The sequence below is a fragment of the Pediculus humanus genome, genomic scaffold (assembly GCF_000006295.1).
Source record: "Pediculus humanus corporis 1103172107670 genomic scaffold, whole genome shotgun sequence".
Taxonomy (NCBI): Eukaryota; Metazoa; Arthropoda; class Insecta; order Psocodea; family Pediculidae; genus Pediculus; species Pediculus humanus.
In genome coordinates, this window is record NW_002987279.1 from 68313 (window position 1) to 84746 (window position 16434).

The window sequence follows — 16434 nt, forward strand, 5'->3', positions numbered from 1 at the left end:
AAAATACATTTACGTGGACGAAACTAATTTGAATTCATCAGTATCGTGGATTATAAAACGTCAATTGGAAAATGGATGTTTTCCCATGGTGGGAAAAATTTATCATAAGAAATTGCAGGTAATAATAATAAGTTTTATTTATTTCATAAAGTAAATATAAAAAATTTTTCTTGAAATGATATTTCATTAATTTGATTATCTAAAGGAAAAACTAATAGAGGAAGATTCATCAAAATCATTATCGGCATATATATTAATTTCTCTTATCGAAGCTGGAATTTCAAAGGATAGCCCAATAGTAAAAAATACAATTTTTTGCTTAAAACCCAATCAAGAATCTTTGGGCTTGTACGGCGATGTCTTATTGTCCTACGCATTGATTTTAGCTGGAGAATATAGAGAATCACAAACGCTTATGTTCGAATTATTAAAAGAAGCTAAGAGAACGTATGGATTATTGTGGTGGGAAGCCGACGGTAAATTTCTTTTTAGTTTATTTCCATTCTTTTGAAAATTGCTTTTGAAAAAATTTATTTTTTTAATTTTTTTGTGTCAAGGTACGATTGAATCGGCCATAGAAACCACAAGTTACGGAATTCTCACTCTAGTAAAATTAGGTGGACCTCATTTTCTAGCAGCAGCATCTGATGCCATTCGATGGTTGATTCAACATCAAAATCAATATGGCGGATTTGTTTCGAGTCAAGTACGAAATTTAAATAAATAATTAAAACGTTTTAAAGAAAATTTTTTAAACATGTGTAGTATACTTTTTAGGATACGGTTTTGGCTTTGGAAGCAATTTCTAAATTTTCAGCCACTCTTCCACGTACAAATGAATATGATTCGTTGAGAGTAAATGTTTCGGCATCTGATAAAAGATACTCATTTAATATTTCTCATCCGAATAAAATGTTACAACAAAAAGTCAGGTTGCCTCCATTTGTCACCGATATTCATTTTGAAAGCAGCGGAAAAGGATGTGCTTTAGTTAAAGTTCGTACACTAAAAAAAAATTAATTAATTGCCGTTGGATCGTTACTTTTTAAATAAAATAATAATAATAATAATAATACGACGCGTTTGTTTTAGACCTCGTTACGTTATTACGTTAAAAAAGGAAAACCAAACGACGATTTAAAAATTCAATTGAGAATTCATTCGGTTTCGGATTTGGATTCATATTCAATTGCAAAATTTCATATTTGCGTAAGATATAAATCGGGGAAAGAGAAGATCAATATGGCTGTTTTGGAAGTTTCGATGGTGTCTGGATACTATCCAGATCGTTCGTCTTTATATGAAATACCCGTTTCTCGAAAAGGTTAATTTTTTTTAAAATATTTTTTTTCTTTTCTTAATTTTTGTGTTTGTTATAATTGATTTTTATTGATTTTAGGTGTTAGAAGATGGGAAGAATACGAAGACAAAATTAATTTTTATTTTGAAGATTTAAAAAATAAAAAAGTTTGCGTTGACTTTTTAGTCGTTCAAGAAACTTGCGTTCGAAATCCGGCTCCCGCTCTTGTAAAACTTTACGACTATTACGATGCCAAACGTCAAACAACAATGGTAAATTGTTAGAAAATTAATTGTTTTAATTTTATTTTATTTAAATTTTGCAAATTTTTAGAAATATAACTTCACGTCAGAGTGCGAAAATGAATCTTGGTTGGAAGTTTCCGACAATTCTTTGAAACGTCACGAAACGAAAAGAGAATTAAAAAATGAAAATGGAATTTATGAATATCCAAATTTTCAATCCGATGCCATCAATAATGGTTTATTTCAAGGTTTTTCTAACAGAGATCAAGATTTGGATACTCCATCGGGATTCGAAGGTGTTATGCCGGTTTATGCCTTACCACCGAACCTGAGTCGCAAAGGTTAATTCCTGCCGTTCATTCGTATTATTATATTAGTATTTTTATCATAACCGTAAATGTCGTTACTTTTAGGTTTAGATTGCGTACATTGTTTAACGAACATACCTGAAATATTTCCAAAACTTTATTGCTCGTCTTTTATTGCCCTTAAAGTGTCTATTCTAAGTAATGAAACGATGAGTTTTGATTTAAATGTAACTCCGAGAAGTAATTTTACGATATTAAAACGTTCAGTTTCATTCACCGTTGATAGAAATTGCGAATGTTTCATTTTAAATTCAGGTTTGTAGCGATTAAGTAAAGTTAGAGGAGCAGCGAAAAATTTAATTTTTTAAAAATAAATTTTATTTCTTAATTGTTCAGATAATAATAAACATGCGTTATTAATGGTAACGCCTCCAAGATCATTTAGCGTTAATACTGTGCAAGAAATACATTTGGATAATTCAATGCAACTTTATCCGTGGGGAGATCAAAATCAAATACCGAAATATTTAATGGATGCTATAGAGTACTGTCAAAAATGGTCATTGGACTAGAAAAGTATTACCGGGAAAATATAATATTTTAGTATTTTTTTTATCCAGGAAAAGAAAATTTATAAGGATAGTAAAAATAATAATAAATATATATATATATATATATTTTGTTAGAATAATGTACCTCATTAGCTGAAGACATAATGATTATGCGATAATATAATTTTTTCTTTTTAATAAAAGTTTTTTTTTTTTTTTTATTGTTAAATCCTCGCAATTTAAAGATTTTTTTTATTAAATAAAATGAAAGTTTTTTTTTAAATTTATTTTTTTAAGATAAGTTTTTTTCTTAATTAAAATTTTATAACGTGTTTTAAAAGAAATTTAATTCTAATTTAAGGAAATAAATTGAAAAAGAATTGTATTTTAAATTTCATAAATAAAAATTTAAAAAAAAAAGTAAAAATATATGAAAAAAGATTCTGAATTCTAAAAGCATATGAATGTCTTTACAAAGCACACAAAATATCTAAATAATTATGTATTTTTATTTATTTTCATTTTTAAATTTACAATTATTGCAAAAATGATCAAATAAATAGTGAACAATAAATAAATTATGCAATACATTTTAATCATATGATTAAGAATATAAAACAGTGATTTAGGAATAGATAGAATAAATGTAAATGTTTTTTTTTTTTAAAAAAAAGTATTATAATAATTGAATGTTTTATATAAGCATAATAATGAAATATTTAATATTTTAAGTTTATGTTTCATAACAATCGTTTAGTAAAGATAATATGTATAATTAGTAAATTTTTTTTTTTTTTTTTAGCAGATTAAATACACAATTAAGTGTTGAACATTTCATAAAATAATAATATATATATAAATAGAATCACTTATTGAAATTTTTAATTTTTAAAATACAATGATTAAAAAGTTAAAAATATAAAAATTAAACAAGAAACAGCAGTTTATTAACAAAGATAAATATTTTTTTTTTTTATTACTGAATGAAATTCTAATTTTTATTGGAAAAACTTTTAGTTTTTTTTTTATTATTACTCAATGTAAATAACAATTATTTAAGAAAATTTTAATAAGTGATGTAAAATTATAAACAATTATTGATAATACAATTTTTTTTTTTTTTTACTAGCTAACGATATTAAATTAAATTTCTAAACTAAAAACTTTTAAGGCGTAATTTCTGAATTTTTTAATATAACTTACTTTTTACTTATGTACAAAAAAAAATTTTATATAATTAATAATAATTTAAAAAGGACTTGGAACTTGCACTAGCCTTAAACAATCATCTATTTCATTAGAATCGGTATGTGCAGATGGCAAATGCTCTTGAAAGTAATGACACGTTCTGGGTTCCTCTGAACTTCCATCTTCATATGGTGGCGACAAAATATCTAAAAATGCAGCAGGTCCTTCAATGCATTCAACTTCATGAATATTTTTTTCAGTTGGAGTAAGCATACAACATTCATTTTCATTTGTTAGTATTACTTCAGGATGTTTAATTACTTTAAGAGGATGATTGTAATACATTGATGAGTATATTCCATTAATTGAACTTTCTATATCTATTACACTATAACTTGTAATTTTTAATTTTCCTTGAAGAACTTTTATTATCCCATGCATATTAGGATGGTCATGAATGGGTAATTTTGTACCTTGCTTTAGTAAGAACACGCCGACAGTAATACTGTAATCTTCATATACAGGTATATAATCAAGAGAAGTTTTCTTTTTGAACATAAATTCTTTTAATTCATTGGGATTTAAGATATTTCGAAGTCTACCAATATCACTTATTGTAATTTCGTTTGCTAAAGATCTTAACTCGTTTAATTCTGTAACAGAACACTCAGGTAATTTCCTGTGAGAATGCCTAAAAGTTCTCAAAGCATGTTGAATAACATACTCTAATTTCGTCGCCATTTTTGTTTACAGAATAATAAGTGCAAAGTAATATTAAAAGGGGTCGCTTCTGTAGCATAATTAAGAAATATTTTATATAGCTCTGTTGGTAGTACTGAATCAACGGTCAGTGCGAGGCAGTTGAAAAGGTTTTATTTTATAAAAGGTTTTAGTAACCAAAATGATATTTTGGTACTACGACAACAGTAATTATTTATTTAAAAACTTTATTTTGTGAAAATATTTTTGTACAAGTATTAATATACGTTTATAAGTGAAACATTTACTGGGCACAACTTCATAGAACCGTACAATGTACAGGTAGGTTCAGGGCGTGTACCTTACTTTACAGGTTATGATGACTAAAATTTATGTTATTTATTGGTAGCCATTTTATCTGTTAAAATTTATTTTAATCAATGTATTGATTTTTCTCTATATTCAATAATTATCGTTACTTGCAATGTACCTGACAAGGGGCGTAACAGTTTTGTTGAATAATAAGATGGCGTCATTCACCTACTTGTTTTGTTCAAGTTTAATGAAAGAAATTAACTTCTCGTTGTTAAATTTGTTGTTTATTTCACGTTTATTGATGAAATTATAAAATGATTAATAAATTTTTATAAATTTTACAAAAACGTATAATGATTCAATAGGTCAAAGCTTTGAAAGTTCAGAATATTTCGTTTTAAAATATCAATTATACTTATTGAGTATTTAAGGCATTTTTAAGAAAAAAATTTTTTCAATATAAAGAAGTTCGATTCTAATTTAGTAATAAATGTGAATAATTTTTTTAAAACTAACGAAAAAAATTTAAAACTTATCACTTTAATTAGGAATTATTTTACATTAATTTTGAAAATCCACTCCTTAACGCCGTGAAAATAATAATTTATGGCTTTGTTTATTAGTTAAAATTTCATATAACTGAATTTCATGAAAGAATTTTTTTTTCTCATTTCATCGTTGATTATTATTTATTTCTTTTTTCAAAAATCAAAAAAAAAATAATGTCGAATATCAATAAATTGCGTTAATATACAAATAAATTATTAATATTGGGCATGTCTCTTAAAAATTTCAAGTTCAAATTTAACTTAAGGCAAATTTTAATATTCATTTTACAATAAACATCATTCACATTAAATTTTGTTTAATCCTTAGATTTGTATAAAATATAAAGGTATGGACATCTAACATTAAAAATTTTACGTTATTACGTCGAAATAGAATCGAAATCGGTCAAAAAATTAATTATAAAAATTATTGTGATAAATTTTTATTAGAAAAAATGGGAAATAATTAAAATTGTTACAAATGTTGTGTTAGGTGATTTTTTTCTGACCATCATTAAGGCTTTGAGAACAAATTTACACCCTTAAACATATAATTATGCTGTATCCCTGATTTTAAATTCAAATTTTTCTTTTTCTTATTGTTTAAGGTTTAAATAATTAATGTTCAATAAAATTACAATAGAAAAAATTAAGTTTTTATAAATGAATCATTGATAGTTTTTTTTTTTTTTTTTTTTGAGATCCAATGTTTAGCATAACACTTTTTTTATTTGGGTTAAAATAATTTTGGCATTTATTTTTTTTTCCACCGAGATAAATGGTTAAATTCGTTCAATTTTGTTTTGTGAATACATGTGTAAGGGTTCAAATGAGTTTCTCTTTCTTAGGGGTGAAAGTTAGAGGGTGACTTTGTTTAGGGGTTTTAAAAAACTGTATGTACTAAAAGACTTAACAAACATGGATTGAAAAACACAAACATAAGTTTTGACTTTTTTTTCTTTTTTTAACTTTTTGTAAGATTTTTAATAATAATTCACATCAATTCATTGAATAAGAAAATAAAGTTTTGAAAGATAGTATAAGTTTTTAACAAGTTAAAAAAGAAATTTGAAAAAATGATGTATTACGGTACATTTTTTTCGAAAAAATAAGTTGTTCTATTGCAGAAGGAAAATGTATTAAAAAATATTTCCCATGGTTGTAATAAATAAGCCCATCTCGTAATTAAAATTAATGTAAGAATGTTATTACTTGTATATTCACATTTTCGGTGTAAATTATTATTTCCGTTACAAAAATTGGAAAATATGAATTATGAAAATGGTCTATTAATTTTTTGACCCCACCTTATGACTGAATTAAAAATTACAAAAATGATGAGACCATGACATAGCATCCGGGTATTGTTTGTTATTGGTTTTTGTGTGAGGAATAAAATTTATCATTTGTAAACACTACCATATTTTAATACATTATCTTTTTTTTTTGTATTCTCTTGCGTGATGTTTATTGAAATGGAAAATAAGTTTATTACTTCTTTTCTCCAAAACAATAATAATAATAATAATAATAATAATAATAATAATAATAATAATAATAATAATAATAATAATAATAATAATAATAATAATAATAATAATAATAATAATAATAATAATAATAATAATAATGTTTACAAAAATTAGTTTTGCTCCCCATTTTTATGTGAAGCTTTTAAAATTTATCTTTAGGTATTGTTATCATCCTTGTTATTTTTATTTTAAAAAAATTACCAAAAATTTAGGTATGCATCGGCCGGGAATCGAACCCGGGCCGCCCGCGTGGCAGGCGAGCATTCTACCACTGAACCACCGATGCTTACGAAAAGATGGTAACAGAGATGAGTCTATAGCGTCCTCGACAAGAAACTATAAAAAACTATAATCTTTCAAAGAAGTTTTAGGCAAAAAATTGCTATTACAATTTTTATATCATTTCTCGTGATTCAAAGGTTTTTGTTTATTTAATGCAGTCCAGAAAGCAAAAAGTTTAGCAGAAATTAAAAATTGGTACTGGAAAATCTCAAAAAAACGTATCTCGTGGCATTCAAAAAAAAAAAAAAAAAAAAACAAATTGTTTGATTAAAAAAATTTACAATTTCTTCTTTTCATTTAAATTTTAAAAACAAACTGATAAGCCGAAAAAAAATAGGGATGAACCCTCTTTTTTTTTTTTAAATTAATTTTTAAACCCTCCAACAGGGTAAAAGTTTTAAAAGATTTAAAGTTGGTAAAAAAATAGCTCTTTTAAACTATCCATATAGCAAATATATGTATAATAATAATTTCAATTCAAAAATTATTTTGCAAATTTTGTGAATTTTAATATTTTTATATTTTCTTCACATGTATCTAATAAAAATAAACAAAAAAACAAAATCATAAGAAATAACGATAATTTATTATTATTATTATTTGTTAAAATATATTTTCTTTTTTTTAATAACCATAAATATAAAAATGTTAAAATTCATTTAGATAGAAATAACTCGAGGGGTTACCTCATATGAAATTGTTGGCTCGCATTCTAATTAAATTGTCAAAGGAAGTGAAACGAATAGGCATGATATATTATTACTCTTCAACAGATAATTCGAAAAAAAAAATTTATAATATTTTTTCATTTCGATTGAGTGACCGAAAAAAAAAAAAAAAAACCAAAAAAAAACCAAAAAAAACGACCGTCATTATTGTTAATTAAAGTATGACATCATTATTAATGAATTAGGATTTTTAGGATTTTAATTTTAACAAAAAATCCCTTTTATTAAAACAATTACAATAAGGGATAAAGTATTTTGTATTACATTATCATTATTTGAGTTGTTTCGTTTGAAATTTAAAAGAATATAATAATATTTTAAAAAGACAGTTTCAACTTTTTGTTTTAAATAAATAACCTGAATATTTTTGTAAGGAAAAGTAATGAAAATGTCTGTTTGTACAAAACTAGATTTTTTGAGTAAATTTTTAATCTTTCTCATTTGAATCAATAAAAACATTAAATCCCTGGCATTCGTCATTATTAAATTTTCTCGAGTATTTGATTTTAAAAACGATTGCAGAAGTATTTTTGCCAGAACTTTAGACTTCAACCAATTGAAGTCTAAGATTGATTTTTCAATGTTAAATGATTTAAACTTTATTTACAGGGGTACTTTTTAAATTTAAAAAATTTTGCAAGAGCGACTTTTTAAGGCCTAAACCTTAAAGTACCTTAAAGACTTAGGAAGAAGTACTTTAAATCTGGAGGGTATAAAGCCATCTCCGTACTCATCTCATCACAAGCATCGGTGGTTCAGTGGTAGAATGCTCGCCTGCCACGCGGGCGGCCCGGGTTCGATTCCCGGCCGATGCAACGGGCTTTCTTTTTTTTTAATTTTTCTTCTATTGATACTATTTTTTTTAGAATTGTAATTCTAAATCCCACGAAGGGCTAAAATTAAAAAGGAATCATGTAAAAGTAGCAAATGCGGTAGTATTTCTTTTTGAATTACATTAAAATTCCTAACACACTCACTCTTCTGCAAAACTATTTAAACTGATCAATCTACGTTGTTTTATCAATGTCCGTCAATTTAAATTATTTGATCGTGTTATCGTAGAGTAGAATCGAAAAACCAATTGAGTACTATAAGAAATATTCTTGAATGCAAGAAAAAGATGTTTTACACAGAATTTGTGTATAATTAATTGCATTTCAAAATGAATCCAAAATAGGAAGTTCATTTTACTAATACCTATATTGTTTAATTTAATTAGACTTTGCACCTTTTTTTCTTAAAGAACTATTTTATGAGTTAAAGAATTTACTAAAGTTTTCAGTAAGCTAAAAAGTTGAAATAATATTATTTTGATTTATCATGACGTAAAAATGTAAAAACGAAGTTTTAAATGAGAAAAATATAAATAAATAAAAGTCAGAAATGCATTTTAATTATTACACCATAAATTAAAATTAATTTAATCTTTGCCTTAGATGTGCCCTCACGTTTTTGAAAATTTTTAAATAAATAAATAATTATTCTTTTATACTATTTTAGAAATTTAATAATTTTATTTTTATTCGAATGGGTTTAGTTTTTTTTTTTAATAGTAATCTTATCGTCTAGTTTTGTTTTGAACTACTTTTCTTGATTTTATGGAAACGGTATAACTCATCTCTATACTCATCTCATCGTAAGCATCGGTGGTTCAGTGGTAGAATGCTCGCCTGCCACGCGGGCGGCCCGGGTTCGATTCCCGGCCGATGCAAACTGTTATTTTTTGTTTTTGTTTTAAAAATTAATTGGTTTTTAATAATATTCATTTAACCGTACCTGCCCCCTAATAATTATTATTTTAACAAAACATAACAATAGGTATTTTTCTTTTCAGCAATGGATTGGGTAAAAGATAGCACGTTGTTACTTTTTGTTTTCTTCGTGATTTTGCATTCTGGAGTGTCTCAAATTTTTCCTTCTAATATTCCGGAGGATTCAATACGTCAAGGAGATCAAAATTATCAATTTTTTTCGCAAGGGAATTCCTTAGGGCAAAACAGTAATTATCAAAACCCATATTGGAACGGGCAAAATTCTAATCAAAATGCAAATTCTTACTATCAGAATCCAAACTCCAATTGGCCTGGTCAATCTCCAAGAACATATTGGGAGCAAGATTCGTTATTTAATAATAGCGTCATCATACGAGAAGCGTAAGTGTAAAAATACGTTAAAAATAAATTAATAATTATTTTATTTTATTATTGGATTTAAGATTTACTAATTTTGCTTCTTTTTTTTTTTTAGAACGTATTTTATCGTAGCCGGAAAAATAGTGAGGCCAGGCACTATTTACAGAATAGCAGTTACTGTACTGCAGGCGCCAGTGCCTTTAATTGTCAGAGCTAACATTCAAAGAAACGGAGTCCAACTGACCGCTGATAGTAAAGATGTAAAAGAAGGAATCCCTGAAACTTTATTACTGAGAATGCCTCGAACCATTGTTCCCGGTCATTATAAGCTTCGAGTCGAAGGAACGTACGACAGCTTACAAGGCGGCACCGCATTTATAAATGAAACGACTCTAACATTTTCTCAAAGATCGATGACAATATTTATTCAAACCGACAAACCAGTTTACATGCAAGGGCAAACAGGTAAAATAAAATAACCAAAAAAAAATAAATAAATAAAAGATTTTAAAAAAAAATTTTTTTCATTGTTAAAGTCTTTAATTTTTTTTTTTTTTATTAGTGAGATTTCGTTCGATACCCATTACGACAGAGTTGCGTCCTTTTGATGATTCCGTTGATGTTTTCATGTTGAACCCCAACCGACACATAATGCGGCGATGGCTGTCGAGGCAATCTAATTTAGGAACCGTAAGTTTATCTTACCAGCTTTCAGATCAACCGGTTTTCGGAGAATGGACAATTCAAATAGTAGCTCAGGGACAAATCGAAGAAGGGAAATTTTTAGTAGAAGAATATTATCAAACTAGATTTGAAGTCAATGTGACCATGCCTGCGTTTTTCTTCGAATCCGATAAATATATATACGGAACCGTTATGGCAAATTATACGAGTGGGGCTCCCGTAAGGGGTAATCTCACTTTGAAAGCAAGCATTCGTCCGATAAAAACTTATGGACACGGTCAAAGAGCTAAACCAATCGTTAAATATTTTACATTTGATGAATCTTATCCATTTTGGTTTCCCAGACCCCAAAGTAATTATTATTACTATCAAGAAAATAATAATTACAACAGTTACTACGGAGGAAACTTGCCTTATTTGACATTTGTAAGTAAAAATTTTTTATTTGATGTACTCGTACCACGTGCATACTCACGTGTATATTTTAAATGTTAAAAATCGGAAAAAATTCAAATTTTAGTTTAACGGAGTATACCATTTTAAATATCCCATGTCTGAATTGGTCAATAGTGGAATTTCACTCGATGGAGTTGAAATAATGGTTACAGCTACAGTGGGAGAAAGATTTTTAGAAGAAGTTATTGAAGGATTTTCAACTGCGAGAATATATAATTCCTCGATTAAAGTCACTGTTCTGGGGGGTTCACCTCAAGTTTTCAAACCGACGATGCCTTTTGCATTATTCGTAAGAAATGCAAATGAAATTTAATATTTAATTTTTTGTAATTTTCGTTGTATAAATTTTGGTTAACGGAGTTTATTCATTTAATGTTGCAACATTAGATAGCCGTCTCCTTTCAAGATAATTCACCGCTACCTTTAGAAAGGTTGCAAGCAGGTCGGTTAGAAGTTCAAGCCGCGGTTGGAATGAAATCGGGTAGACAAAGAATTATCAATTTTGATACTCCTGAAGATTTAAGAATGTCGAGTGAATACAGCGGAGTTTGGGAGCTTGATGTTGATTTAAAATCTGAATTATGTGAGTAATTTAAAAGAAAAAATTTTTAAACCTTAAGGTTCGCATTTGTTATTATTATTTAGAAAAATTTCAAATTTACAGCGCTGGGAGAAAACAGAATAAGCAGAGATATTTTAAATAGCATTTATTCAATAAATCTGAAAGTTTTCTATCGGGATTCTCTTGGACAGGACGCCGGGACTGATGCATATCTTACGACTCATTATTCACCTCATAACAGACATATTAAAGTCACCAGTTCAACGCAACATGCTCGGGTTCGTAACGGTTTTTTATTTTAATTGTAGCAAAATATTGAAAACCTTAATAATTTCGAAATAAATTTTTTAGGTGGGAGAGTATTTTGTTTTGCACGTGCAATCTAATTATTACATGGATACTTTTAATTATATGTTAATGTCTAAGGGAATGATATTGTTAACCGGACAAGAAAATATGAAAGCAACCGTTAGAACTTTTGCGATACCCTTAAGTGCCGAAATGGCACCAGAAGCCACAGTTGTCGTGTATAACGTGGGACTCAATGGAGATGTTTCTGCTGACAGTTTGACATTTCCGGTTAACGGAATTTCTAGAAATAATGTGAGATTAATATACAGTAATCGACCCTATTTAAAATGTTTACTTTAACAACGGATTTTTTTATTATTATTATTATTATTATTTTTTTTTTTAGTTTACAATTTTCATTAATAATCGTAAAGCAAGAACTGGTAAAAAGGTTGAGATTGCCATTTACGGTGAACCAGGAGCTTACGTCGCTCTCTCTGGTATAGATAAATCATTTTACGCCATGCAAGCAGGAAATGAATTGACTTATTCGAAAGTACGTATTTTTCAGAAATAACCCAAACTCAAATTTCATTTTTTTAAATTTTAAAACAAATACTAATGTTAAATTACAGGTTATCGATTCCATGTCGCGCTTTGATGAAGATACAAATGGAACTTTTAAGTTTTCATGGCGCAATCACGAAGGCAATCCTGATGACAACGTTTATTTTCCCTCAAATACTTTTGGCATCGATGTTAATCGGACTTTTGAATATGCTGGGTTAATTGTATTCAGCGATGCAACTTTATCCAGAATTTCTAATTTCTGTGACTCTTCTCTTGGTTATTTGGAATGTTTAAGCGGAGGTTGTTATCATATATCAACTAAGTGTAATAGTCATAAAGATTGTCAAGATGGCTCCGATGAAAGTGGATGTATGCAATTTTGAAAAATTTGACCTACTCATTTAAATATAATTAAAAATAAATCAATTAATCTACTCTTACCGCTTACAGGTCCATCATTTAATGTTACGGACTTAATGCTGTTCAGAAAACATAGATTTAGTAGAATACAAAGACAATATGAAAATGTCTGGTTATGGGAAGATATTAATATCGGACCTCACGGAAGGTACATTTTTGATTTGCCTGTACCCAGGCGACCTGCACACTGGATCGTTTCTGCTTTTAGTATGAGTCATTTGGTTGGTTTTGGCATGCTTCAAAAACCGATAGAAGTAAGGATACCGAAACTTAAGTTTAACGCATTTATTCACTAAAATGAAACAAATTAAATGTGAATCGTTTTAATTTTGCAGTATGTTGGTGTACTACCCTTTTTTATTGAAGTTGAAATGCCTACCACTTGTTCTCAAGGGGAACAAATTGGTATTCGAGTCGCCGTTTTTAATTACCTTACAACTGACATGGAAGCAACGGTTATTCTAGCCGGTTCGGATGATTATAAATTTGTTCACGTAGAACAAGATGGTATCGTCAGATCTTACAATCCGAGAACTTCGTTTGGAGAGCATCAATTCTTTGTTTACATACCAAAACAGGATGCGGTTACTGTATACATCCCTATTGTTCCAACAAGATTGGGGGACATAGACGTAACAGTGTTCGCTGCCACTTTAATCGGTAGAGATACCATTACAAAAAGACTGCATGTGAAAGTATGTATTTACTATTATTATTATTATTATTATTAATTATAAAAAAATATTAAATTTTTAAATTTTACTAATTAAAAATTTTTTTTTTGACCTTAGGCCGACGGACTTCCACAATATCGTCATCAATCTATTTTACTAGATCTCAGTAATCGTGCTTACGTTTTCCAATATCTTCACGTGAATGTCACTGATACACCGATAATTCCTTATTCGGAAGATAGATATTATGTTTTCGGCTCCAATAAAGCATATGTTTCAATCGTTGGAGATGTTGTCGGACCGATATTTCCCACCATGCCAGTCAACGCATCTTCTCTCCTGTACCTTCCCATGGATTGCGCGGAACAAAATATTTTTAGTTTTGCCGCCAATCTTTACACTACGTTGTACATGAGATACGTTAATCAAAGAAACAAAACCCAAGAAAAAGAATCTTTTTTCCATATGAACGTTGGTTATCAAAAACAGTTGTCATATATGAATCCTGACGGTTCATTCAGCTTTTTCAGAACAGATTGGTAATTTATTATACATTTTGATTTTGGGTTTTTTTTTTTTAGTGAATTGTAATAATTATAAAAAATTTTTTCAATTCCCAGGAATCAGTCATCGCCAAGTGTTTGGTTGACTGCATTTTGTGCTCGAATATTTCAAGAAGCGAGTTTTTACGAATGGGAAAATTTTATTTATATTGATCCTCAAGTTATTTCCAAAGCCGTGTCCTGGGTATTAGATCATCAAACTTACGAAGGTTCATTTTACGAAGTGACTTGGTTACCAGACAGAAAAGCAAACACGTCTTCATTTTGGCCCAATGACTACCTGGGTTCCCGGAATATCACATTAACCGCTCACGTACTAATTATGTTGGATACCGTGAAAGATTTATCGGGGGTGAGTTTAATTGAATAATTATTACAAATCACAGATTTAAGGTATTTTATATATATATATAATGTTTCACTTTTTCTTTTAGGGTTTAGGATCCAGAGTTTCCCTGGCTCAAACAAAAGCAATGAAATGGCTCGAGAAAAATTTAAAATTAATTAACGAAAGCGGAGATCCTTATGAAGTAGCTCTCGTTGCTTATTCGTTATTGCTAAGTAAATCTGCTTCTGCAGAATCAGCTTTTGGTATTCTTGCTCGTCACGCCAGATCAGAAGGTGGCTTCACTTACTGGGGAAAAGAAGCTTTGCCGCCACCGCCGACAAAAATAGAAAATCAAAAAGTTTTCTCTTTGCCAAGGCTTCCTTACAAGTATGATTCTAGTAATATAGAAGCTACCAGTTACGCTTTGCTAGTTTACACGGCAAGACAAGAATGGATGATGGATGAAATCGTCAATTGGTTGAATGCCCAAAGGTTAACCGATGGCGGTTGGGCTTCCACTCAGGTACGAAAAAATGTTTATGTTAATAATTTAATTCGAATTCGTTTACACGACTTTAACTTTCGTTATTTTAGGACACTGCCGTCGCAATGAAAGCTCTGATCGAATACACTAATAGAAAAAGAATTAGGGAGGTATCTTCTTTAACCGTGACCATAGAAGCGACGGCTCTTCCCGGTAAAGTGGTAACTCTTCAAGTGAACGATCAAAATCGTGCTCGGTTACAAAAGTTGGAAATCCCTCGCGCATGGGGTACTGTTAAAGTGCAAGCCAAAGGAGCTGGTTACGCCATTTTGCAAATGACGGTTCAATATAATGTTGATATACCAAAATTTCAAACCGAACCCCCCGTACGAGCCTTCGATTTAAGAACAAGAGCCAACTTTCACGGAAGGAATCAATCTCACATTACTTACAGGTATAGCATTTTTTTTTTTTTTTTCATTCCAAATGCGAAATTTTTAATTATTACTAAACACTTTTAAATGATTAATTTCAGGTGTTGTCAAAGATGGACGTATCTCGAAGAATCAGCTCGATCGGGAATGGCGGTGCTCGATGTGACAATTCCGACAGGGTATATAATTCAACAACAGGATTTGGATGCTTATATTTTATCTCGACGCGTGAGAAATTTACAAAGGGCACGATTTTTGGAAAGAAAAGTTTTGTTTTACTTTGATTACGTAAGTTAAAATTAAATTAATCGAAAAGTTTTTTTCATTTTATTTATAAAAATAATAATAATAATTTTTTTTGTATAATTTTCCAACAGCTCGATAATTACGATACGTGCGTTGATTTCACAATTGAAAGATGGTACCCGGTAGCAAACATGTCACGATACCTTCCCATCAGAGTTTACGATTATTACGCTCCCGAAAGATTTAACGAAACCATTTTCGATTCTTTGCCGACGTACATTTTAAATATATGCGAAGTGTGTGGGAGCAGTCAATGTCCATATTGTCCGATTTATAATTTTGCTTCCTTTCTACGAGCTTCATCTTTCGTCGTGATTTTGTCAGCCCTCGTGGTTTTATATCGAACCTTTTTTCAAACTAATGTGAAAATCACGTGATGATTTTAAATCCTTTTAAAAAGTTTAAAAAAAAAAAAAAAAAAAAAAAATTGTTACAGAATGTGAAATGGGATTGTATAATAATGTTTTTGCCGATGATGATGATGATGACATATCAAAGTGTGCCAACTCAAAAATTTGTTACTTTTTTTAATTATTATTATTATTTGTCAAAAAAAAAGAAGTTGAGAGTGTTTTACAAAAAAAAAAAAAAAAAAAAACGGATTTTTAAAAGATATTTATTATATTTTCTGTACGTTCAAAACCTGTAGTCACCGCTTTTTTTTTTATTTTTTGACAGTAAAATCAATTTCGCACAGATTTTAACACAAAAAAAAAAAATTAAAAACATTTTTTAAAGGTTTTATTTTATAGAACTCATGAAAAAAACTATTCATGGTATCTAAATGATTGATTGTCAATTACATAATGAATAATTTGCTCAAGATTTTTTTTT

At 28.7% G+C, this 16434-nt stretch overlaps 3 protein-coding genes and 3 non-coding genes across 6 annotated transcripts in view; 4 read left to right on the forward strand and 2 right to left on the reverse strand.

Annotated features, from left to right (window-relative positions):
• Positions 1–2425, forward strand: part of Phum_PHUM289710 (Ovostatin precursor, putative) — a gene marked incomplete at both ends in the record, with an annotated part of 7327 nt that extends 4902 nt beyond the window's left edge. The window contains 8 exons of the mRNA XM_002426968.1: positions 206–476; positions 558–706; positions 778–996; positions 1093–1324; positions 1400–1572; positions 1634–1886; positions 1959–2168; positions 2250–2425. Coding sequence (XP_002427013.1) covers positions 206–476; positions 558–706; positions 778–996; positions 1093–1324; positions 1400–1572; positions 1634–1886; positions 1959–2168; positions 2250–2425 — 1683 coding nt within the window. The remainder of the gene's footprint in view (positions 1–205; positions 477–557; positions 707–777; positions 997–1092; positions 1325–1399; positions 1573–1633; positions 1887–1958; positions 2169–2249) is intronic.
• A 1163-nt stretch (positions 2426–3588) lies between these two features.
• Phum_PHUM289820 (uncharacterized protein) lies at positions 3589–4333 on the reverse strand (the record flags this gene model as incomplete). Its single annotated transcript, XM_002426969.1, has 1 exon — positions 3589–4333. The coding sequence occupies one exon, from the start codon at positions 4331–4333 to the stop codon at positions 3653–3655; it is 681 nt and encodes a 226-aa protein (XP_002427014.1). The 3' UTR covers positions 3589–3652.
• Positions 4334–6901: 2568 nt separating this feature from the next.
• Phum_PHUM289830 lies at positions 6902–6972 on the reverse strand. Its single transcript has one exon. It is a non-coding gene; the product is annotated as a tRNA-Gly (tRNA).
• A 1468-nt stretch (positions 6973–8440) lies between these two features.
• Positions 8441–8511, forward strand: Phum_PHUM289840. Its single transcript has one exon. It is a non-coding gene; the product is annotated as a tRNA-Gly (tRNA).
• Positions 8512–9336: 825 nt separating this feature from the next.
• Phum_PHUM289850 lies at positions 9337–9407 on the forward strand. Its single transcript has one exon. It is a non-coding gene; the product is annotated as a tRNA-Gly (tRNA).
• Positions 9408–9532: 125 nt separating this feature from the next.
• Phum_PHUM289860 (uncharacterized protein) lies at positions 9533–15977 on the forward strand (the record flags this gene model as incomplete). The annotated part of the gene is made up of 17 exons (XM_002426970.1): positions 9533–9849; positions 9944–10293; positions 10391–10938; positions 11033–11257; positions 11356–11551; positions 11633–11808; positions 11882–12133; positions 12228–12377; positions 12457–12760; positions 12842–13065; positions 13147–13506; positions 13603–14024; positions 14106–14400; positions 14483–14899; positions 14971–15314; positions 15396–15582; positions 15672–15977. The coding sequence occupies 17 exons, from the start codon at positions 9533–9535 to the stop codon at positions 15975–15977; spliced, it is 5073 nt and encodes a 1690-aa protein (XP_002427015.1).
• Between the last annotated feature and the right edge of the window lie 457 nt (positions 15978–16434).